The sequence below is a fragment of the Hyperoodon ampullatus genome (assembly GCF_949752795.1).
Source record: "Hyperoodon ampullatus genome assembly, chromosome: 2".
Lineage (NCBI taxonomy): Eukaryota > Metazoa > Chordata > Mammalia > Artiodactyla > Ziphiidae > Hyperoodon > Hyperoodon ampullatus.
In genome coordinates this window covers 11,806,609-11,831,046 of record NC_136915.1, presented here as the reverse complement: position 1 = coordinate 11,831,046, position 24,438 = coordinate 11,806,609, and the positions used below count along the sequence as shown (strand labels likewise).

At 48.1% G+C, this 24,438-nt stretch overlaps 1 protein-coding gene across 1 annotated transcript in view; it reads right to left on the bottom strand.

The window, feature by feature from the left end:
• LOC307063653 (forkhead-associated domain-containing protein 1-like) overlaps positions 1 to 24,438 on the bottom strand; it is a gene marked incomplete at both ends in the record, with an annotated part of 92,838 nt that overhangs the window by 18,837 nt on the left and 49,563 nt on the right. The window contains 9 exon segments of the mRNA XM_079719882.1: positions 2,987 to 3,182; positions 4,035 to 4,187; positions 5,221 to 5,276; positions 5,279 to 5,303; positions 8,048 to 8,155; positions 11,891 to 11,995; positions 13,023 to 13,112; positions 15,382 to 15,512; positions 19,170 to 19,278. Of these exon segments, the coding sequence (XP_079576008.1) occupies positions 2,987 to 3,182; positions 4,035 to 4,187; positions 5,221 to 5,276; positions 5,279 to 5,303; positions 8,048 to 8,155; positions 11,891 to 11,995; positions 13,023 to 13,112; positions 15,382 to 15,512; positions 19,170 to 19,278 (973 nt within the window).

The following is a 24,438-nucleotide window of genomic DNA, read 5'->3' as shown; positions in this document are numbered from 1 at the left end:
TGCGATAAATCTTTGTTGAATGAAAGTGGTTCATATCCTTCCACATCTAGGATGATAAAGATAAGATGAACAGGTATGTGTGAATAATATTTACGTCAGCCTCATCTATTAAGTGTGAAAAACTGGAAACAACTTAAATGCCCATGATAGAGGACTGGCTAAATAAATTACGGTACATCCTTCAGAATGGGGTTCCTTGACATCAGTGACAGCGATGATGTAGATCTGTGTGTATTGACATTGAAGGGTGCTCCAGATGTACTGTTAGGAATGAAACTAAAGGAAATTGGGTATAATATGACATTATTCTTTTGTAAAGTTAAAAAATCAATACATGTGTATAGGTAGTGCCTATTTTATGCCAGGTACTATTCTAAGTACTTTACATATATCAATGCATTTTAATCCTCACAAAAATCCTAAGGGGTGAGTATTCCCTATTATCCCCATTTTACAGGTAAAGAAACAGGCACAGAGAGGGGAAGTAACTTGCCTAGAATCACACAGCTCTTTCCATGGGAAAATGCCCTGGAAGTTCCACACAAAATATGATAGTAGTGACGATACCAAACGCTAGCGAGGATGTGAAGCAACAGGAACTCTCATTCATTGTTGGTGGGAACGCAAAACAGCCCCTTTGGAAAAGAGTTTTGTGGTTTTCTTAAAAACTAAACGTACTCTACGGACTTCCCTGGTGGCGTAGTGGTTAAGAATCCGCCTGCCAATGCAAGGGACACAGGTTCAAGCCCTGGTCTGGGAAGATCCCACATGCCGCGGAGCAACTAAGCCTGTGTGCCACAACTACTGAGCCTGTGCTCTAGAGCCCGTGAGCCACAACTACTGAGCCCGCGTGCCACAACTACTGAAGCCTGCGCACCTAGAGCCCATGCAACGCAACAAGAGAAGCCACTGCAATGAGAAGCCCGTGCACCACAAGGAAGAGTAGCCCCCGCTTGCGGCAACTAGAGAAAGCCCGTGCGCAGCAATGAAGACCCAACGCAGCCAAAAATAAATAAAATAAAATAAATTAATTAAAAAAAAAACCTAAATGTACTCTAACCACACGATTCAGCAACTGCGCCCTTGGTATTTACTCAAAGGAGTTGAAAACATGTCCACACAAAACCCTGCACGTGGACGTTTATGGCAGCTTTATTCATAACTGCCAAAACTTGGAAGCCACCAGGATGTCCTTCAGTAGGTGAATGGATAATGGAATATTGTTGGGCACTAAAAAAGAAAAAAAGAGCTATCAAGCTATGAAAAGACTTGGAGGAAACGAAAATGCATATTACTAAATAAAAGAAACTAATCTGAAAAGTTGTATGATTCCAACTACATGATATCCTGGAAAAGGCAAAAACTATGGCGACGGTAAAAAGATCTGTTGTTGCCAGGGGCTGCGGGGGGGCTGGGAGGGAGCACAGAGGATTTTTAGGGCAGTTAAACTATTCTTTTTTTTGGGGGGATAGGTTCTTTTATTTGGAATAAAAATGTCCAGTTTTGAAAAGAAAAGAAGTTTTCTTAAAAACATAAGTCCTCAAACCACAGGTTTCCCCATGACGAGTGGAATTCCTGAACACTGCAGAGGGATTACTGGAGATGTTGATTACTTAAGGCACTAATAGGAAGGCACTGAAGAACAGCAGGGCCAGGCTTCAATCAGACAAACGTGCGCTGCCATGGAGGAATTGCACAGGCTGGCTTTGAAGTTGGCTTCTCCTTTGCTTCTTTTTATTTTGTTAAACTTGTAGCTTTACTTTCCTCAATTTCTAGCATATCCGTTTCTAGATATTTGGGTTTATGGGTTATCATCATTTTGCTTTATTACCACATCCCTGATCTGTAACTTCACCCACCCCACTTCCCCTCTATGGACTCCACAGGTGGCTTTTAATGAATTCTCTGTACTTTCTGTTACTATGTAGTTACAGAGTGACCTGAGAAGTGAAACTCATAAATCGAGTTGACCTAATACCAGGGCTTTGTGCACAGAATCCACCAATCTGCTCAGAGATGGCCTGATCTGAACCACATCCCCCGCCGTGCTCCCTGGCTTCTGCTTAGGGCAGTAGATTTGGGATCAAAGGCACCTTCAGGACTGGACCATCTTCCCGGTGGAGCATCGTGATTTACAGGGCCTCTGGGTCCTCCCCGGGGTGGGCCTCATTATTGGTGGACCTGCTGGTCTCAGGACTTAATGAAGCTCAGGTTGTTGATGTCTCATCGCAGAAAGAATTCAGTGAGAGACAAAGTGATAGGTAAGACGTGGACTTATTTAGAGAGAAACACACTCCACAGACAGAGCGTGGGCCATCTCAGAAGGCGAGAAAGGCCAGGGCAGTGAAACGATTCTGTATGATATTATAATGGTGGATACATGTCATCACACATTTGTCCAAGCCCAAACCCATAGGATGCACACCACCAAGAGTGACCCCTACACAGCATTGTAAATCAACTACACTCCAATAAAATTAAAATGAAAAAGAGTGAACCCTAATATAAACCATGGACTTTGGGTGATTAGGATGTGTCAATGTAGGTTCATCAGTCCTGACAACTGTACCTCTCTGGTGCTGATGCTGATAAATGGGGGAGGCTGTGTATGAGTGGGGACAGGGGGTACCTGGGAAATCTCTGTATCATCCTCTCAATTTTGCCATGAACATAAAACTGCTCTAAAAAACGTCTCTACTCTATATATATATAGTATATATATGGTTACTTCTGAGAGAGAAGATTTAGCATAATTTCGATTTTTCCTTTTGCCACTGTCACGTCTCATTTTTCTCCAGTAATCACGTCTCACTTGTGTACTTTTTTCCAGGAACACTGCTTCTCAAGTGGTGAAGCAAAGTGAAGTCTGGAGAAGGGAACACTTGGCCACATACCTAAGAAGCCTCCCTCAACAGATGTCCCATCGTGATCAGATTCAACGCAATATTTCAGTCATGTAACTATGTGAGAAAAGTGTTTCAATCACCTTTGTCGGAGCTGGAGAACTGGATCCCCACCTCGTGGAGGAGATGCTCTGTTTCCTCCAGCCAGGACAGTGACAGGCGCAAGATGTCCAGCGCCACCTTCTGGAGCCCTGAGACAGGTGGGCTGACCTGCAGGTGCTGCAGGAGGTCGACCTCCTTCTTCAGGTCATTGCTAGAGCAAGACATTGTCATGCACGCCTGGAAAGAGATGAGGTCGTGAGGAGCCCGGGCACCATCGCCAGAAATAGCACCTGACGGTTGTGACCCGCACAGAGCAGTGTTCTTGACGGGCCCGTGAAGCAGGCAGAGCCGTATGTTGGCCGCCCTGTGACGGCCCAGCTCTACTTCCCTTTTTTGGGGGGCAGAAGGAAGGAGGCAGCTTTTATTTCTCGTGCACTCTAATTGGGACTCTGGATGGTCAAAGAGACCCTTTGTTTAGGTATAGGCAATTCCAAAGCCAAATTGCCAAGGACGATTTGGCTGAAAGGGGAAGCAAATTTGGTTACAGAATTCCTGCTGAGATCAACACACAAGCTGGTCATAAAGTGCGGTTTCCTGATTTGAAAGAGTGCTGACAAGCAAACATTTGCCCAGACTCCCCAGATAGTAGCTGCATATTTCCAGAGAAAGCAGAAGCAGCTGCCTGATGTGATAAGCTGGATCCCTGCATGGGGGCCATGAAGTGGGGGCTCTGCCAGACCCTCTGGTCCAATAAGGGTAAGAGCAGCCTTCCACTGCTGGGACAGAAAAGAAAACTGCAAATAAAGAGCAGAATGTTTCTTTGGTTTCTCTGGAAATAACACGGGGCTGGTTTTTTTTCCCCGGGGTCTGGGGCCTCCCAAAGGCAGTACTTGGAGTGTGTCGGGCAGCTTCTCCTTGGCCACACCAAGTTCACCTGGGAGGCATTTCTGGAGGTCCTTTGTTTTCTGATCTCAAACAGATTTCTCCAACAAGGGAAAAGGTGGACTAAAAGCAGAGCTGGACAATTTCCTGAACAAGGAGCACAAAAATGAGACACAGGGGACATTTGAGGAATGGAGAAGGGGGCACCTGGCAACTGTCTAAGGATGTCTTCAGCTTCTTGATGTTCTGGGTGATTTCCTCCTGTTTGCAGCTGCTGAGCTGGGTCTCCTTCTGCAGGGTCCGCTTTTTCTGCCAAACGTTGATATTGTCCTCTGTGACCCTGTTGCTCTTCTCTAGTAACTGCTGAGAAAAAGAAAAAAAAAAAGTTTTAAAATGCAGTGTGGGGCTTCCCTGGTGGCACGGTGGTTGGGAGTCTGCCTGCCGATGCAGGGGATGCGGGTTCAAGCCCTGGTCGGGGAAGATCTCACATGCCGCGCAGCAACTGGGCCTGTGAGCCACAACTACTGAGCCTGCGCGTCTGGAGCCTGTGCTCCACAACAAGAGAGGCCGCGATAGTGAGAGGCCCGCGCACCGTGATGTAGGGTGGCCCCTGCTCGCCGCAACTGGAGAAAGCCCTCGCACAGAAACGAAGACCCAACCCAGCAAAAATAAATAAATTAATTAATTAAAATGCAGGGTGGCTCTGGGGGGAGGGGACCTGGAGGGCTTCAGCTTAAGCTCGGAGGAGGGAGGTCCTGGCATGTTTTGGGGATGGCTCTGGAGGGTGGATATTGGCTCTGTCACCGGGGCATGTTTCCCAGGATCAGAGATGGTTTTTTAAGAGCCAAAGGCCTGCCATGTGGCCACGAGTGTGTTCTAGATTCTTCTGCATTCTGGGAGGGATTCATCACGCTGAGCCTGATGCTGTGGGCTCCTAAAAAGGAGGTCGTCCGAGAGAAGCCCGTGGTGTGATCTTGTGACCCGTGCGCTGACACCCAGGGTTGGAGAGGATAAACGGAAGGATAATAAGGCATCGTTACAGCCAGAGGCCCACCCTCACTGCCATCTGCCACTTCAGGAGGAACGAGCGAGCGAGGACGCACCGTCCATGCTGAGGCCGCCCCTTTCCTCGCGGGGCTAACGGAAGTTCACCGTGCGGGTCTGCCGACCAGACACAGTCCTGGGTGGTTTAATTTGATTTTCACAGAAACACTGCAAGGGAGTTTAACTGGCTTTTACTTGAAAAGCCAGGAAATCCCAGAAAATCAAAACAAATCTTTATGGTGTAGCAACAGTGTGAAAAATATGTGCCACCAACAAAAAACAGGAACATATGCTCCCAGTGTCTGGAGCCCCAGGTCCCTGAAGGAGAAAGTGGGGAAGAGAGACGAGCCTGCTGATTGGAGACAGGTTTGTCCTGGAACGGTTTCACGTGTCCGCAAGCGGCCTGAGTACCTGATTTTTGAAAAGCTCCAGCTGCAGCACAAAGAAAGGGAAGGAGATGAGGTGAGTGGCGCAGCTGCAGCTGCAAGGCAGGGGGAGGCGCCTCCATCGCTGGGTCTGTGAGAAATCGGTGAGAAGGCTCTGCACGCCTTTAGTGGTCATTATGGGTAATTAACACCTTCACCTCTCACAGGAAGGGGCAGTGCCCACACAAGAGAGGGGGACAGCAGGTTTTAATGACTTTTCAGGTGTGCCCGCCTAACCTAGCCGACGCACCCGGTCAGCACACACACGTCTCGGGCTCTCGGAAGAGCCACTTGCTGCCAATTATCCAGTGGGAAGTCCAGGGCAAGGAGCGCTCATCCGTAATTGCTACGTTGGCACCAGGCTGTGAGATAAACATTGAGGCTGCCAGCCCGGGTAACTCGTGTCATCAGCAAGGGCGCCTGGGGAGAGAAGGAGGAGCTGCCTGCTGTCGTTTTGTGCCTTAGACCTTGTGTCCTGAAGACGACATCTCCTGTATTCCTCTCCAGGTCCCCGGAGCCTGGTGCCGTGCCTGGCACACAGCAGGCACTCAATAAACGTTCATCGAATGCTTATAACAGAAACACCTGTCAAGTCAGATGTGCAAAGTCCTCTCCTTCAGTTCAGCCAGTTTTTACTGAGTGCCTCCCTGATGCTGGTGTCTTCATATTACGGATGATGAAACAATGCAGTTAAATTAAATCAGGGCTTCTAGAATGACGAGTTCATGATGCCCCAGGCTCATGAGACTTGAACGGCAAAGAAGCCCAAGTTTCTCTGGAAATTTACCAACGTGATGGCCCTTGGCCTGGGATTTTGGCTCACTGGCAAAATGTGGTCATGAAAGGCTCTAAAACAGAGCCCTGAAGGACCACAAGGGCCATGGAATCAATGAGAACGTGAACAGGTCCCAAGACACAGGAGTCTGCTGCACACCAGGGAGCTCTGGGAAGCCAAGTAGAGGAATTATGACTCTCCTAAGGACACCCCTGCAGTCATCCTGCCGGAAACCAACCGGGTGATTGGAGGGACTCTGGGTCGTCTGCTGGTTTCATGGCCAAGGGAGCGTCCTAGCTCGCCCAAGGAAGAGGTTATGTAGAGAGGGCCCTGTGGGCAATGGCCCGCGTTATCACCAGAGGCGCCCTACGGGACTGCTGGGTGGGGGGTGGGGGTGGGGAGGGACAGGTCCTGCTGGACGATGGGCTGAGTCCTGTGGTCACTGGCCTGGGGAAGGGCAGGACCTCAGGCCGGGAGCGGGCTGTGGAGACAAGGTGGTGAAGCAGGAAGGCCCAGGCAGCGCAGAGAAGCCTCGTTCGTCCTTTCTCTCTCGAGTCTGGACCTGGAGGAATCTCAGTGTCTCTGAGGGTCTTCCTGGATGAGCCCTGGCCAGAGCCATGACCAGGCGCTCGGCAAGTGGCGCAGATCATGCCCTCAAGGCGGGTGTGCGCCGTGGGTGCAGAGTGCCAGCAAGGTGAGGGGTAGCCCAGGTGCACGGAGGGAAGCCCAGGCTGGCGGGCTCTCTGCCTTGCTAAGGGGTCGGCACCCTGCAGGAGAAAGGACACCGGGGGTGATGGTGTGGAAGTTGGTTGAAGAGGCTTTCAAACCTGCCTGAGGGTCAGCATCGTCATTTAACTTGTGGGTGCCTCTGAAGTTCAGTGCGTGGGACACATTCCGGTCACACTGATGGTTCAGGCTTGGATGCTACCAAACGCAAGGGCTTTGGGAACTGGGCTGGGTGGGACGGAGGGCTCCTTTGAGGATTGTGGTTCTTAACCTTTTTTGGTGGTTTACAGATCCTTCTGAGCATCCAAAGAGTGACGAGGTGGACTCACTCTCCCGGAAAAAGAAAAGCACAAACACATATACGCAAAACGTTCTTGGTCCCCCTGGAGCCGTGGCTGCCAGGAGAGGATGCCTTGTGGAGGGGGTCCAAGATGGGCTGCCCTCGGCGGGCTGTGTTCTGGAGGGCCAGTGCCCCGTCTTGGGTTCTCCTTTGCTCTCCCTTAGCCTTTGGTGATGGCTCGTTTGCATGTTCTGGCCCTCATGTCTGTGCCACGTGTCAGAGGAAGGGCCACTGGGCCATCTTGGGTCAGAGCCCTGGGAAATGGCCCTCTCCCCACCCTGCCCACCTCCACCTGGCATCAGCTGTGGTATTCTGGGTTTTACTTTATGAAGAAAAATGGCAGGACTTCCCTGGCGCTCCAGTGGTTAAGACTCCACGCAGCCACTGCAGGGGGCACGGGTTCCATCCCTGGTTGGGGAACTAAAATCCTGCAAGCCACGCGGTTCGGCTAAACAAAACAAACAAACAAACAAACAAACAGAAATGTGGCATTTCCCTGGGGACACTGACTGTAGCATCTGTTTGGGGGCCCAGAGCAAGAAAGATCGCTGTAAATGTCAGGACAAAAAATATGAAGGAGAAAGTGCTAGAAACACCACCGGGGTCAAGAGCTCAAACCCTTCCCAAGAGGGAACCGCACAGCTGGTTCACTGGGGTGGGCCTTGAGCTGGGACTGGCTGCTTGGTCAGGGTCTCAGGCAACAGCACACACTGGAGTGGGCAGCTTCCCAGAAGGAAAAGCCTCTTTAGTGAAATCCACGGGGACGTGGAAGCCGCACAAAGCCCTGCCCCTGAGATAAGCCGGTGAACTAAGCCAGGCCGTCTTATTCCTCATTCATCCCTGCCGGCCGCTTGGGTGCGGGATTCCGTGGAGAGCACGGGCCCGGGAAGGGGCTCTGCAGCACGCCTACCTGACCTACTGCCCTTTCCAAGTTGGCTTTAATGAGGTGTTCTCTGTTCCTCATTTCTTTCAGCAGAAGCAATTTCCTTCTGGAATCCTCCCGAAGCCTCTCTTCCACCTGAAAGGATGATGAAAGCGTGGGCTTGCTGCTAATGTGATCATCATGCCCTCTGGGGAAACTCTTCTGGGGGGGTGCTAATGGCAGTGGGGGAGTCCCTGAGGGGTAGGGACAGCTGCAGCCCAGCAGCAGGGGTCACAGGCATGCACAGGGTGGAGGCAAACTCACAGGGAGTTGCCCCCTAAGGGAAAGGGCCGAGCTCTGCACCCGGGGCTCAACTATGTTCTACCGCCCACTCCCATCCCAGCTCGGTCCCTAACAAGCCATACGACACTCGGAAAGTTATTTCACTGCTCCGTGACTCAGTGTCCTCATCTGTCAAATGGGGATGATGATACTAGTATCACTGCATAGAGTTATTGTGGGGATTCAATGTTTGGAATAGTGCTTAAGGGCTCTGTGAGTGTGTTAAGTACTGTTGTAACCTATGAAAGGTGGACGGGAATGTCCGCCGTACAGTCTCGTTCTAATAACTCGTGATGGGTACTTGGAAATGTTATGATTGTGTTTATTATCATAACTGTCGTTACCACTTTGAGCACACTCACTGGTGGTAACCTCACTGGAGGCTTGCTAAAGCAATGTCTATTAAGAATTGCAGCCTGCAAAGGAAGGCATTTAAAGTGGAGAAGCTTGCCTACTTTCCGCCCCTTGCTTGGGTAACAGTCAACGCACGGTAAGCTTGGGAGTGCTCCATGCTACCCTTGGCTGGCCAGTGTAGGCCCTGCAGCTGCTCAATTCTTGGATGCACCTGCTGAGCCCTGGGCTCTGGCACTAACAGGAAATGAGGCAAACTCTCGTAAATAAATGGAAAGTTTTTGTGCTGAAACAAATTCACAGGCTGTTTTTTTAGGGATCTGAAGAGGGGGATCACAGGGATGTAATAAAAGACCCAGAAAAGCCCTTAAGAGCTTTCTTCTGAGTAGTGTGGTCCAGTGGAAGAGCCCCTACCCAGCTCCGTTACCTTGGAAAAGTCATCTAAGCTCTCTGGGCCTTACTTTTCTCCCAGGTCTAAACATGCTCTGACTTCTATCTCAGCAGCCTTTTTCATGTGCTGCAAAAGCCAAGTCCAGCCTTGGACTCTGCCCCTGTTTGTGTTCTGCATGAACAGCCACCGTTCCCGTCCCCAAGCCTCAGAGTCACCTTCAGCGGCCGCCCTGCTCCCTCTCTCACACTCGGGGGTCTCACGCCTGTCCTCCAGTCCCTCTCACATGCAAGCTGGACTGTGACAACTGGCCTCCTCGCCTTGAGTTTAGTTTCTTCCAGTGCAATCTTAACGGTACTGTGAGAGTTACCCTGCTGTAAGGCAGCTCTGTCCAACAGAACTTTCTGCAATGGTACAGGTACTCTGAGCGAGGCTGTGTTGTCTAATACGGCAGCCACCAGCCACACCTGGGGATCGAGCACTCGAAATGGGGCTGGTGTGACGGAGGAACTGAACTAAAAATTTTAGTTAATTTTGATTAATTTCAGTGTAAACAGTAGCATGTGGCTCTTTGCTACGCCAGGGTCACTGAAGTCAGATGAACCTGGAGTCAGACAAAACCGACTGTGCCATTGGGCTAGTTACTTTACTAGTAACTAGTAGCCTTGACTTTCTCATCTGTAAAATGGAGAGGATGATTTCTAGATCACAGCGCTATTGTGAAGATGAAGAGATGAAAAGTTGAGGGTAACGCCTAGTACATGAGAAATTGTAACTATCATTTTCACCATGATTACTGTCCATGAATGTCATTGCATCAGTCACTTGTTCAGAAGCCTTAGGAGCTCCCCACTGCCTGTGTGGTACAGAGCCCAAGCGCCTGAACTAAGGCAAAACACCAAGCCAGGGATTCAAGAAGCCCCTACGAACTCTGAATGAGGTAAATAAAACTGAATCCACACCTAGATAAACCATAATAAAACTGCTGGAAATCAAGGGAAAAGACAATCTTAAAAGCAACCGGAGAAAAAGACAGATTATGCAAAGGTACAACAGCTAGGCTTACAGATGACTTCTAAATAGAAATAATAGGAGCCAGAAGACAATAGTGACATATCTAATTCTATATCTAATGTGCTGAAAGAAAAGAATTGCCATTGTAGAATTCAATACGCAGTGAAATGTGTTTTAAGAATGAAGGTTAAATATACATCTCCAGAAAGACACAGGGGCACATCTGAGAATTTGTCATCAGCAGAGCCACAATGAGGGAAAACATTAAAGGCTATTCTTCAGACACAAGAAAAATGAACCCAGGTGGGTGATCAAAGATGCAGAAAAGACAAGCAACAGTAAGGGTAATGTGTGGATATGATACTGACTATAGAAAAACACTAATAATGTCTTGTGGGGTTTTAACTATCAAGAGGAGTTTAGAAAATGACAGCAATGGCTTATAAATCTGGAGGGGGTAAGTGAAGTTAAGGTGTTTGAAACTCATTGCACTGTCAAGGAGAAGGGCATAATTATCAACTACTATTGCCTCTTGGTAAGTTAAGAATGCAGGGCTTCCCTGGTGGCGCAGTGGTTGAGAGTCCGCCTGCCGATGCAGGGGATATGGGTTCATGTCCTGGTCCGGGAGGATCCCACATGCCGCGGAGTGGCTGGGCCCATGAGCCATGGCCACTGAGCCTGTGCGTCCGGAGCCTGTGCTCCGCAACGGGAGAGGCCATAACAGTGAGAGGCCCGCGTACCGCAAAAAAAAAAAAAAAAAAAATGCACATTGTAGTCTTCAGGATGACTACTAAGAGAATAGTAGAAGAGTGAAAAACTTAATTAATGTGTGATTTTGGTGAGTCAAGGATGAATGCTATTGTCTTACTATTACTAAAAGAATAGTAAAAAAGTGAAATATTTCCAAGCTAATAGAGGGGGAAAGTGGAATAAGAGAAAACCATCCACTCAGAAGGAGGCAAGAAAGGAGAGAAAAAGGAACATAGCACAGATGGTACAACTGTTATTGAGCAAGAAGGTAGATTGAAACCCCAGTACACGAGTAATTACATCATATAAATGGACTAAAAGTCAAAGATTGTCAAACTGGATTTTGTAAAAATCATACGCTATTTGAAGGCATATGTCTAAACCTTAAGACAAAAATTGACAGAGAACATATGAAAAAGATGGTATGAAAACTCTAACTAATAGAAAGCCAGTGATGAAGCTAAATGACAAAGGAGACGTTAAGGGAGAAACACTACTAGAGATGAAAAGGGACATTTCATGATGATCTAAAGTTTTGCTCTACAGGAAGTATTAGGATTCTAAATTTATATGCACCTAGTAACACAGCCTCAAAATATATAAAGCAAACATCGTTCATATTAAAAGAAGAAACACACAAATGACAAACATGTTGAGATTTTTAAAAACATTCTCAATGTTGGAACAAAAAGACAAAAAATTCAATATGAGAATTTAAGTTGGAACAACATCATTGGCAAACTTGATTTAATGGATCAATTCTTTCTTAGATAATTTCACAATTAAGATCTGAAGGCAGTCTAGGGTTGTGGTTACACACAGGAGCTTTGGAGTCAGGCAGACCTGGATTCAAGTTCTGCCACAACTACTTTATACAAGTGAACTTGGATAACTTCCTTCACCTCTGTGAGCCTCAGTTTTCCCGACTGTAAAGTGGGGTTAATCCCAGTAGAGACCGCATGGGGTCATTGTGAGGATGAACAGAGATGATGCAGGTGGAGAGCCTGCCCCAGAGTGGTTCCCAGGCCGACCTGTCCCGGCCATACCTTGCTCTTTTCCCGCAGCGTCATAGAGAGCAGGCTTTGCTCGGTTGTGCTCCTCTTCAGCTCCACCCTGAGCTTCCTCATTTCTTCTTCCATGTCATGGATTTGCTGAAAGAGTTCCAGCAACAGGGAAGTCAACTTCAGAACTCATTTCATCCGGTTCATTAAGGCAGAAACCTAGTCTGGGATTCGCTTAACTCCTTCCCTTGGGGGACAATTGCACATCTTTGAGGCAAAGTAGACTTTCTTTCAACGGATGCAATGAAAGGGCTGGGTCAGCGAAAATTTGAGTTTCTTTTGAAGATCAGCATGGATCCTGGATTAAACAGTACAAGATACCTATCCACTCATTAGAGTCTCTTTCCTTGGGGTATATTTTTGAGTTCAATCTAAATAAGGGCTGTTTGGAAGACACAATGGGCACAGTTTGGAAGAAAAGAACAATGACATTTTTCTTTTTTCTCATTTGAGGCGGAGAAGTGTGCTCCTGACAGAGAGAAGAACACACGTCTCCTGCCCCCGTCCCTGGCACCGTCCTTCCCAACGGATGGAAAACATATGCCTGGTGATGTGCACGAGGGTTCGGGCAGGTACAGGGGTTGAACATTTACATTGAGTGGTCATCTTTTCATTGTATTTATTTTTATGTTCACCTTCCATACAAGGCCAGTGATACATTTGCTTTTTATTTTGTTTTTATGAATTGTTGTAAAATTGAATGTATTTAAGTAAAAATACTTCAAGAAGAGTTGTGTTAGTAACAGTGCTCAGGGCTGTGATAAAACTTGTGACAGTGGATCATGAAAGTCTGGGCATCACAAGTCCAGGGGTAGGGACCACAATGAATTTCTAGCAGCATACGGTGGCCACCTCCCATCCTTTTCCCAAGGGGAAACCTGATGAGTGGCCTTGAGCCAACTGCCCAGAAAATCTGGGGAGAGTGTGTTTTCCATGGTCTTTTCACCCATCTCTTTGAGGCTAGCAAATCAAAGAATTAGGAGACTACATTAACAGACAAACACCCAGAAAGCCCCAGAGCTTGTGCTAGCTAATGGGCCAAGGAACCCCTCCAAAACCCTCAAGGCCACAATCTAGGCTTTCAGTCGACACCTAGGGGTCAGGAGGTTCAACGCACGGTTTTGCAGAGTTTTAACTCTTTCTCTTGGGCTTCCCACTTCTCCTTCTGGGCATCTTCCTTCTGTAACTCTTCTTTCAGCACTGAGCACTGTGGAGAAAAAGGACAAGGCCATACGGGCTTGGCTGGGGGTCCCAAGTACCTGTGTTCACGCCCAGGAGTGTTTCCTGCTGTATAACCCAATCACACCTCTGAATTCTGAGAGGCGAGACCATTTGTGTGATGGGAGCACGGGATCCTGCAGTCATTCCCAGTTCACCCCTCTCATGAGTTCTCAGGAATAGAGCGTCTAAATTCCTCTTCAAAAGCCAGCAATCTTCACCGCAGGGGAAATCCAGCTTTGGAGAGTCTGGACACTTAGGGTGCAGGAATTGGGATGTTTTCACGCTGTGACCGGTGAGGGTGGAGGGGGCTGAGCCAGTGAACTTGGGTCCATCTTAGGGCTTTTGTGCAGGTTGCATCACATAGACACAACTGCCCAGACTGGTGTGGAGGGGTAAACGGAGCTGTCTTGCCCGAGGGCGGCATGGCAACAGGCACTAAGGGCATAAGGATGGATGTGCCTTCTTTTGACCCAGCAATTCCCACTTTAGGAATGTACCTTAAGGACAATGACTGGAGAAATAAGTAAATCTGTAGTTTCAAGGATGCTCTTCACAGAATTGTCCGTAACAGTGGAAGAAAAAAAAAAAAAAACAGAGGAAACCACCCAAGTGTTGTTTAGAACAGCAGACCACTTTATAACACTGGGTACATCCAGGAGAAAGTATGTAGCTTTTAAGACGAATGATAAGAGCGTTGATTTATTAGCAGGGGAAAATAGTAAGTATTTAAAAATTTTTAAAATGTGCATAGTATAAATTCACTCTAAAATGATTGATTGATCGATTTCTAGGCAATATATAGAAATAAGACTGGAAGAACATACATGAAAATATTAACACTGATTTCTCAAGGTAGCATTTCCTCTCCTCTTTTTTTATTTTTTCTTCTCAATGTCATCTACTTATTTTTCTAAAATTAACACACATGATGTATGTCATTAAAAAAAAAAGGCATCTCAAATGTTCACAAGAGCAGTACCCTTGGTGGTGACGAGCCCTTGTGCTATTGGCCAGCACAGTCTAGAGGAGAAGGGACCTCATTCCGAGGTCAACAAGGAAGGGGAAACGGGGACATAAATCATCCAAATGCACTTCAGGAGGTAGAAGAGCTAAGCAGGTGCTGTCTTTGCAGATTCCTTCTACTTAGCACCAGCTCTGCATCCCCTTCCCGTCCCCAACACACACACACACACACACACACACACACACACACACACACACACCGCACATTAAAAAGCTATAGCACATGCCTGGGAAGACACTCTGCTTGGGAGAAACGAATGCAGAGGGCTTGGCCAGGCAGCTGACCCGGGGCAGAGGCAGAAGAGCACAACTAAAACCAGCCTCCCACTTCTCGGAAAACGATTTTGTCATCCCCATTTCACAGATGGGGAAATGGAGGCCAAGTAAGTTACAATGAAAGAAAGCTCTGGAATTGGACCCTGGTCTGTCTGATCCCAAAGCTCGTGCAGTGCCTTTCACCAGCTCCAAACTGGGTATGGTACTACGTACCAGGTATTACTTACTGTGCTTTTTCCATGGAACCTCAAGATCTGTTCTCACCCCACCCCCATGCAGACCTAGCTATCGGGTAGCCTCTGGGAATCTCTGAGTTGCCACCTGAGATGAAAGCTTTGAGGTTTTACCTTGACTCACAGAAACAGGCACATCATGCAAATACTGAGAAATCTTATCCTATAGAGGCAGGATTCTAAAGTTAGCATTGAAGGCAAGATTTGCAAATAGTCAAAGTTACATGTAAAAAGCTCTTTGCTTGCCTACCACGTTCATCTTCCATAGAGACATTCTACACACTAAAGTCTAAGGAAGAAATGAGAGTCTGCGTGTTTGCATCTGGATCTTCAGACATTCTGCTTTGAAGACAATTATGAGAACCAGTGGTGCTGGGACCATGATGCAGCCGTGTGGTCATCTTTGCTCACAGAGAGATCGTATTCTGTTTAATGTTAAACTTTGTACTGGCAGTATATGCTCATAGGTGTGTTTGTTGCTGGGATTAAAGAAACTCATTTATAATAGGGGTTAGAAAATGTTTGCTGGATTTGAAGATCTATTATGCTTATTCTGAGCCACATACACGCTGTCCTTTGAAAGGCTTCAGAGAAGTTGGCCACCTGCCCAGCAGCTACCCTCCCTGTGTCCTTGGGCACTGGCCTCATCTCACCACCGTGTGTCATGTGACTCCACTGTGTCTGCTTTTCGCAGCTACAATTTGCTGATGACCCGACACTCACTCTGGAGCTGAGGGCTTCGAGCTGGTGATCCTTTTCTTTCTTCTCACTTTTCAGTTGATTCACCTCCTGTTGTAGTTGTTGAACTTGACCATCCTTTACTAACACGTCACTTTGCAAAGATGACACCATCTCTGTAAAAGAACCAAACCAAACCAAAACAAAAGACTCATGGAGGTCAAAGAGGCAGGAAGGATTATTGGCAACACCATGGCTGTCAGCCAACGTTTGGACAAAACTTTCCAAGCCCGGGCCACCACCGGTGCCCTCCTAGAACTGGGGAGGCTTTTTCCAAGGGTCCCAGACAGGAATGGGAATGAGAGCAGAGTCCACGGAACAGGGTTTGAGGCTTCAGTGAGAATGAGGCGCAGTCAGCACCAGCGAGAGGAGAAGCCTTTGGGAGCCCCTTGTGGGCACAGGCCAGGCAAAGCTGGGAGGAGAGGCCACATCATGGGCCTGGGGAACAAAGGCCCAGCACAGGGAAGGTCCAGGAATTCTTCTCCAGATGCCAGGAGACGGGCGTGTGGCAGAGGGCACTGCTGGACGCTATTGATGGGGTGGTTGGTTTCACAGTCCTCTCAGTTTGGACCCCTCTCTACCACTTATTAGCTTGGTGGTCTTGGACAAGCTATTTCACCTCCCACTGTCTGTCCCACACAGAGTTATTGTAAGGCTCAAATGAGACGGTATGTCCCAAGAACACAAAGTGGCTAAATTCTGTTTGTTCCATGGCGCCTATTATTTTTCTCAGCAGCCAGCTTCCAAAATGGCCCCAATGATCCCTACCACCTAGAATTCATGCCCTGTGCAGCCCCTCCCACCCTGAATAGGGCTGCCATGGGTAACCAATATGATACTGTGGAAATGACGGAATGTTTCCTCCCAGGCTGGGTCATAAAAGACACTGTGGCCTCCTCTTTGCTCTCTCTCGAATCACTCACTCCGGGGGAAGCCAACTGCTGTGTCCTGAGGACACTCAAGCAGCCCTAGAGAGAAGCATGTGTGCTGAGGGACTAAGGCCTCCAGCCAATAGCCACATGAGCAGCCATTCTGAAGGGGGATCCTCCGGCTCCCCCCAAGGCTTTAGATGACATGACTTGTGCCCCAGCCGACATCTTGACTGCAACTCATGAGAACTAAGTCACCCCCGCTCAAATTCCTGAACTACAGAAACTGGGGGAGATAATAAATATTGGTTGGGGTTTTATCCATTACATTTTGGGGTAACTTGTTATGCTGCAATAGATAACTACTCCATTACTGTAGTATCATTTTTTTAAACATCTTTTTTGGAGTATAATTGCTTTACAATGGTGTGTTAGTTTCTGCTTTATAACCAAGTGAATCAGTCATGCATATACATATCTCCCCATATCTCTTCCCTCTTTCATTGTAGTATCATTTTGAATAAAAGTGGCAAGAAGGGTGCATAAATGCAGTGGTATTGGGTTATCTCCTACGGTTCCTTTCCTGAAAGAACATCAGGCCCAGTTTTAATGGTAGGTGTCAATCAAGAATGTACATGAAATAAAGCACAAAATGCTCCAGAATTTCATTTTAAAAATGAGCTTTGCCTCCAGGACACAGTTCAGTTACTTGGAAATCCCTCTGGGGCTTGCCACACTTTGAGTGGGTCCAGCCCATCTCAAGCGTTATCCCAGCCCAGGTCTGTCCGACTCCCTGATCGGAGAAGGTGGGATCTGAGACAGGCTTGATGCTTGGATGAGGTTTCACTGGCCGACATACGGGAGGAAGGTGAGGACCAGCGAGTTCATCCTTCCATTCCTGGTGCCCAGAACAGCACCTAGCCTGGGGGAGGTGCTCAGAAAATATCTGAGGACATCCCAAGTGAGGAAGGAGCATAAGCAGAGACCTGGGGGCAGCACGGGGTGGGGCTGGGTGTGATTAAGTTGCAGAGTGAGGCAGAAGAAAAGCACAGATTCATACAGAGATGGGGATTCACGTGCGACTCAATGCTATGCCTGGCTTCCACAGCTGTGGGCATGTTTCCTGCTACGCGCTGGCTGCTTTCAGAGTGATGTGCCCCTCCGAGGCTCACTGCCTCCTCCCTGTCACCTGCTTCTCTCCCTCCCCTCGTCTGTGAGTGGTCCCATCCTCTTCAGGTCTCTAGGCATGTCAGTTCCTGCTTAAAAACCTCCACTGGATTCCCAACACCCTTGGAATAAAAACCCAGACCCCCCGACCCTGCCCAGCCCCACAATCCCTGTTCACTCCATGCAGCCTCTCTTGCCCTTGGCTTCTCCTTGCCCACCTGAAACAGGTCGTCTCTAAAAGAAGGACACAGCCGTGGAGGATACAACATGGACTGGTTAGAATCGGCCAGGTCCAAGGGGGAATAAGATTCGACTTCCAGGGGAACTGGAGCCTCATTACAGGCTCATTGTAACACATGAGCGAAATGACACACCCACCAGCACCAGGACAGTCCCGAGGCTGACCATAAAGTTCAAAAAGTGGGTGTTGGGGCTTCCCTGGTGGCGCGGTGGTTGAGAGTCCGCCCCCCGATGCAGGGGACACGGGTTCGTGCCCCGGTCCGGGAAGATCCCACATGCCGAGGAGCGGCTGGGCCCGTGAGCCATGGCCGCTGAGCCTGCGCGTCCGGAGCCTGTGCTCCGCAACGGGAGAGGCCACAACAGCGAGAGGCCCGCTTACAGGAAAAAAAAAAAAAAAGTGGTTGTTGGCCCAATTCCTGGAAATCCCCGCCCCTTCCCCAAAATATTAGAGTTGTCCCAATCCTCCCACTCATTAGCCTATAAAGTTACCCGGCCCATAAAAACTAACTGCCCCGTATTTGGGGGCCTCTAGCCTTCTGAAATGGCCCACACTCTGTCTGTGGAGTGTGTTTCTCTCTAAAGAAATCCACTTCGTACTTTGTCTCTTACTGAATTCTTTCTGCGATGAGACACAAAGAACCTGAGCTTTATTAAGTCCCGAGACCAGATGCGTGATCTCGATTAAAAGATAGTGGGTTCTGACTGGGTTCGAGTCCCAGCCCACGGGTTCAAGTCCCACCTGAGTTCCATGGTTGCACACCCACTAAGCTGGCCCCCCTTGGCCTCCCCCCTTGAAGCACTGGCCACCACGACACACAGTTTATTTTCTCCACAGCAGCACTGCTCTCTGAAGTGGGCTTGTTTATTCATCCGTTTACTTTTATTGTCTGTCACCCCCTCCCGAATCTGTGAGCACAGGAATCTGACTGTCTTGCTTGGCTCTCCCTCCCCGGAGCCTGGAACGGGGCCTGACACCTAGTAGGAGCTCAAGAAACATGTGGAAGCAATGAAGGAATCCAGGGACTCAAAGCTCAGCCACAGCTGTGCGCTGGCTGCACCTCTCCTAGCCCAAACCCTTTATCAGGCAACCACCTCGGATCAAATCAGAAAATGGTTTCCCTTGGGCCCAAGTGCACTCGGCTGAAATGGGTGAGACCATGGGTGCCTTAAAGGAGTGACCCCATTTTGTCCACGCTCTAGTTTGCACTCAGGCTGCTTTGTGGAACCACCCAAGCCACAGGGCGACCTGTGTTCTCCCTGGTGGGGCCAGTGCTCAGGAGACCTTGTAGCCAAGAGATACCATTCTCTCAAATATTTACCAGGCCCTGCCCTCGGAACTGGGTGGCAAGAAACCTCCACTGAGGGAGAACTCTAATGCACCGACACGGGTGATCCCTGAGGCTGCACCCAGGTCACGGGCACAGGTGTGCTGGTTGACTGGTGATGTCTGCAGGGGGAGGGCAGAAGCTCTGGGGCCTGAATGCACAAGGGCCTCACCTGACGTGATAGCGGCGTCCCTCCTTAAGTTCTCGGCCTCGTGCTTCAGGGAGGTGATTTCCAGGGTCTGGCACATCACCTGGTTGTAGCCTTGCTGAAGGGCACTGATCTGTGGAAGGAGGCAACACACAGTCAGAGGGGGCCAGCCAGGCCTGCAGGACACGCTGGTACTTCTCCAACGTTGGGCAAAGAGTCGGGCTGATCTTGGATCGGGGTGTTGGGGAAACCAAGGTTTTCAGTTGTTACTAGTGGAAGGGGCAGGAGGGGCCTGTTCCTTCAGTGACCACCATGTCATCAGTCCTCGAGACACGGACCTTATCTTTGTGGCCACCCAGGGGCTCGGGTGCTGCTGTCTTCCTATGACCTGTGGGTTTTCAGCCATAAATAGACCAGCTGTTGGTTCCAGATCATCCAGCACTGACTGGATGCACAGCAAAGTTCAAGAGCCGGGAGCAGGTTATGAAATGAATTCCCTCTAATGAGAAGAGAGGGTAGTTTATACCTCACAGAACACTCCAGAATTTACAAAGCCCGTTCACACATGCTACACTGATACTTGTCACAGCGTTGCTGAAGGCTGACGTTCCCATTAATGTGCCCATTTTGCAAGGGAGCCAGGTTGAGACTCAGAGAGGCGAGGCCCCCTGCTCGGGATCACGTGGCTGGTCAGACATGGAGTCTGATTCAAACCCAGTCTTTAGTTGCCTGGTTCCTCCTTCCCAGGTGGCTCTAGGAATGAGCGGGAGCAGTTGGAGGCTGCAAAGCATGGCATGGACTCGGGAGCCGGACTGTGGCCTTCAAGTCCTGTCTCTGCCAGTTAACGGGCTTTGTGAACACAAGGAGGACACCATATTCTGTTTCCTTTTGTTCAGTCTGTACGTGGGGTGATGGTAGTCCCAACCTGATAGGATTGTTAGAAGTATTTTAATAAGTTAGCATGTGTACAAGTGCTCAGATCAAGGCTGGCACACGGCACAGGGGGATGAGCTGTGACGGTCCTCTCCTCTGACTACCCACGGGGTGTTTTTTTTCTTTTGTTTTGGGTTTATTTTGTTTTTTTTTTTTGCAGTACCCGGGCCTCTCACTGTTGTGGCCTCTCCCATTGCGGAGCACAGGCTCCGGTCGCGCAGGCTCAGCGACCATGGCTCAGGGGCCCAGCCACTCTGCAGCATGTGGGATCTTCCCGGATCGGGGCACGAACCCGTGTCCCCTGCATCGGCAGGCGGACTCTCAACCACTGCGCCACCAGGGAAACCCTCACGGGGTGTTTTAGCTTCAGCTTCCCTCGTCCGTCTCTGGGGAAGGTAGTTGGTATTCTTTATGTGTGCATTTGTAAGCCTTGCCAGGCTCACTTAAACGCCAGTGTGGTTGTTATTAAGATGAAATACAGGGGCTTCCCTGGTGACGAGGTGGGTGAGAGTCCGCCTGCCGATGCAGGGGATGCGGGTTCGTGCCCCAGTCCGGGAAGATCCCACATGCCGCGGTGCGGTTGGGTCTGTGGGCCATGGCCGCCGAGCCTGCGCATCCGGAGCCTGTGCTCCGCAATGGGAGAGGCCACAACAGTGAGAGGCATGTGTACCACAAAAAAAAAAACAACAGGAAATACAGGAATCGTGGGTGGGAGCACCACAGTCCAGCTCTATCTATGGCTGCTGTGAGCACCCTCTAAGTCCATGGCTCAGAGCCCCCTCATGGTGGGCCCCCCTCCAGGGGTCTAGGTCTACATGTGGGGTGTGGAAGGCTCTCCATCAAATGCAACGTTGGTAAGGGCCCGAAAGTAGCTGCCAGGCCTCGGCCTCCACAGAACAGGTACCCGAGAGGCTGGGAAAGAGAGCTGGGCCAGGAACCCCCTCCCTCTCGGTCTGATGTGGCCAGACTGCTTGTTCTGAGTGGCCCGGACATTCCCACCTCAAGGTGCACTGTGGGCCTTTGCCCTGTGATTTTTCAGATGTCAGGCCTCAGTACTCCCACAGGGACACGTTTATTGGGGCATAAATGCCACGCAATCCGTAGACAGGACAAGAGCTAGCTTGTTTTTTTTTTTTTTTTTTTTTTGCTGTACGCGGGCTTCTCACTGTTGTGGCCTCTCCTGTTGCGGAGCACAAGCTCCGGACGTGCAGGCTCAGTGGCCATGGCCCACGGGCCCAGCCGCTCCGCAGCATGTGGGATCTTCCCAGACCAGGGCACGAACCTGCGTCCCCTGCATCGGCAGGCGGACTGTCAACCACTGCACCACCAGGGAAGCCCCAATAGCTTGTTTTGATAGATCAAAACGGAAGTGACAAGGAGAAGGATGCAATTTCTTTTCTTTTTTAAAAAATAAATTTTATTTATTTATTTATTTATTTTTGGCTGCGTTGGGTCTTTGTTGCAGTGCATAGGCTTATTGCAGCGCCTTCTCTTGTTGCAGAGCATGGGCTCTAAGCACACGGGCTTCAGTAGTTGTGGCACGAGGGCTCAGTAGTTGTGGTGCACAGGCTTAGATGCTCCACGGCATGTGGGATCTTCCCGGACCAGGGCTCGATCCCATGTCCCCTGAACTGGCAGGCGGATTCCTAACCACTGTGCCACCAGGGAACTCCTGGGTGCAATTTCTTTGTTCTCCTAAGGTAAGTTTGCCAGATTTAGGGGGGGGAGAAAGGATGTTCACTTAAAATAGGATTTCAGATAATGAATAATATTTTAGTGCAAGTGTGTCCCATGCAATATTTGGGACACACACTAAAACGAAATTCTAAAATTCAAATTTAACTGGGTGTCCTTACTTTATCTGGCAACCCCACCCGAAGAGAGTTCCTAAACTCCAGTCATTCATATACCACTTTCACTATTTTTCCCATGTCTCTTGGCTAGCCCCACTATAATTTCTTAGCATTTTTCGTAGAAGCAGCTCCCTTTTTAAACTTAAAAACGTGCATTAAATTAAAAATAACTGTTATAAGAGTAAATAGAGACTCAGTATCTTAAATAAAAATAATCCCTCCAAAAGAAGAAATACAGGAATTTCCCTGTTTACCATCAGACCAGGTTGCAGGCATCACACTAAACAAAAAAAAAAAAAAAAAAAAAAAAGATTGGGGGGAGGTGGTGGGCATGCCCAGGAGATGGAGTTCGGGCGTGCTGATATGGCCACCAGATGGCGCTCACAGCCTTTGGTCTTGGTTTGTGTCCTTGGAAATCTTGTCATTATTACTCTGGTAGAATTAACAGAAGCGTCAAGGTCTCACAAGATTTCTGACTCGTTTCATGCACCATCATGGTTCAGAGTCTAGGACATTTGGGGCAGTTACACTTACTTTTTCCCTGGGGCACCTGAGACATTATTGGGAGGGTCTATGCTGGAAGTTGCGGGGACACAGGCCACTCTGACCCCCACTCTCCCCAAGGCTATACTTTTGCATGTTTGTGCTTTGGAAACATTGAGTAAAAAAATTATTTCACATTTTACTTTTCTCTGTTGGGGGGAAATACAACTTTTCCATAAAAGGTCCTTGGAACACTGAAAGTGTTTGTAAGCTCTTCTCAGCTTAATGCTTTTATTTGCATGATACCAGAGATAGAACACACAGAGACAAACTTCCAGAAGGGAAAACGTACGTTCCCCTCTAAGACTCCAGTGGTTTTGGCAGATTGAAAATATTTCAATCTGAGTGTCAGGGTTTTAGGATTTCGGATTGCTGGAAAACTCCAAAGAGTCTTCAAACCTCTTTGATACTTTTACTATCAAAATAAATATCCATATTGTTTGTAATGGCATAAATTCCAAGATGTTTAATGTCTGTTAAGCTGTGTAATAAAATGGGCACTGAATCATAAGAAAGTTAAGAGTGCTAGGAGGAGTGATTGTTTCAGGATGATAATTTGGCTTCTAATTAGCACAGGCGTGTAAGAGCACATGGAGGTAAGAATTTTCTAGTGATACTGTAGCAGATCGAAGATCTCTGAGAGCAAATCATTATGCACACACATTCGGGGACCAGGGAAAACACATAAGTAATCAGAACCATAAATCAACCTGCCATGTGGCTTACACTTCTGGTGGAATGCTCTGCAGGCAGTAGAATAGTTAAGAAACTAAAATGTCAGTGGATGAAACTCGATTTGAGTTCAAACCGATGGAGCCTCTGGTTCATATATGCCTTGCTATAAAATATTCTTCTTCAGTTATAAGTGAAGCTCCAGGGGTAGGGGAGGCAACAGCATGATGCATCAGTGTAATTATTTCTAGATAATTTCTTTGTAAAAAAACAGTTTTTCCCCCAGATATCGGCAGCCACTTTAAATAAAACTCAAATTGGGGCCAGCTGATATTCAAAGATATGTGGAAATTATATAATATTCTATGTCAAATATATTTCAATTATTTAAAAAAAGGTATGTGGGGAATTCCCTGGCAGTCCAGTGGTTAGGACTCTGTGCTTCCACTGCTGGAGGCCTGGGTTTCATCTCTGGTCAGGGAACTAAGATCCTGCAAGCTGCGTTGTATGGCCAAAAAAAAAAAAGGTATGTGGGAATAATTCAGCCTCATCCATGTACCTGAAAAAGACATGTCATTTTCTCAGGAAAGCTCTGAAATGGGAGAATAACTGAAAGGAATATTTCAGCAAAATTGGGTTCAGTTGAAGAAAAAGATGCTCATTAATGTGTCAGCTACATGTCAAGGTAGCTGTTTGCACTAATAATTCCTATAGGACCTGTTACTTTCATTGTTTTTTCAAAACCAGGTTTGAAGGAGAGTCATTAGTTCATTTAAATATTAGAGCATGTATTTGTTGACTTGTTTATTCTGTCTCCCTCACTAGAGCATAACAGGGGGAAGGATCATGTCTGTCTTGTTCTCTGCTGAATTCTCAGAGCCTGGAAGAGGGCATGGCATGGGATAGGCCCCACAAAATATTTATTTGGATGAATGAATGGATGGATGGATGGATGAATACAGAACAAACAAACAGACACGGTCCTAACAGAGTTCTAGAAGGTTACTGTGCCCAACCTTTGCCTTCATGGAGCTAACAGTTTCCTGCTAGAATCTCCTAGGTTCACCATACACAATCTGTGTCCTTTCTAGAGCACCATTTCTAGGATTGAAACTGTGTACCTAGAATCGGTTACAGAGGGAAAGACAGTAAACAGAGAACAAGAGAACAAAGGCCCCCAAGTATTGACTACGTTTTTTTTTTTTCCTCTCTCCTTTTTGAAAATGTTTATTTATTTATTTATATATTTTATATATTTATATATTTTATATTTTATTTATTTATACATCAGT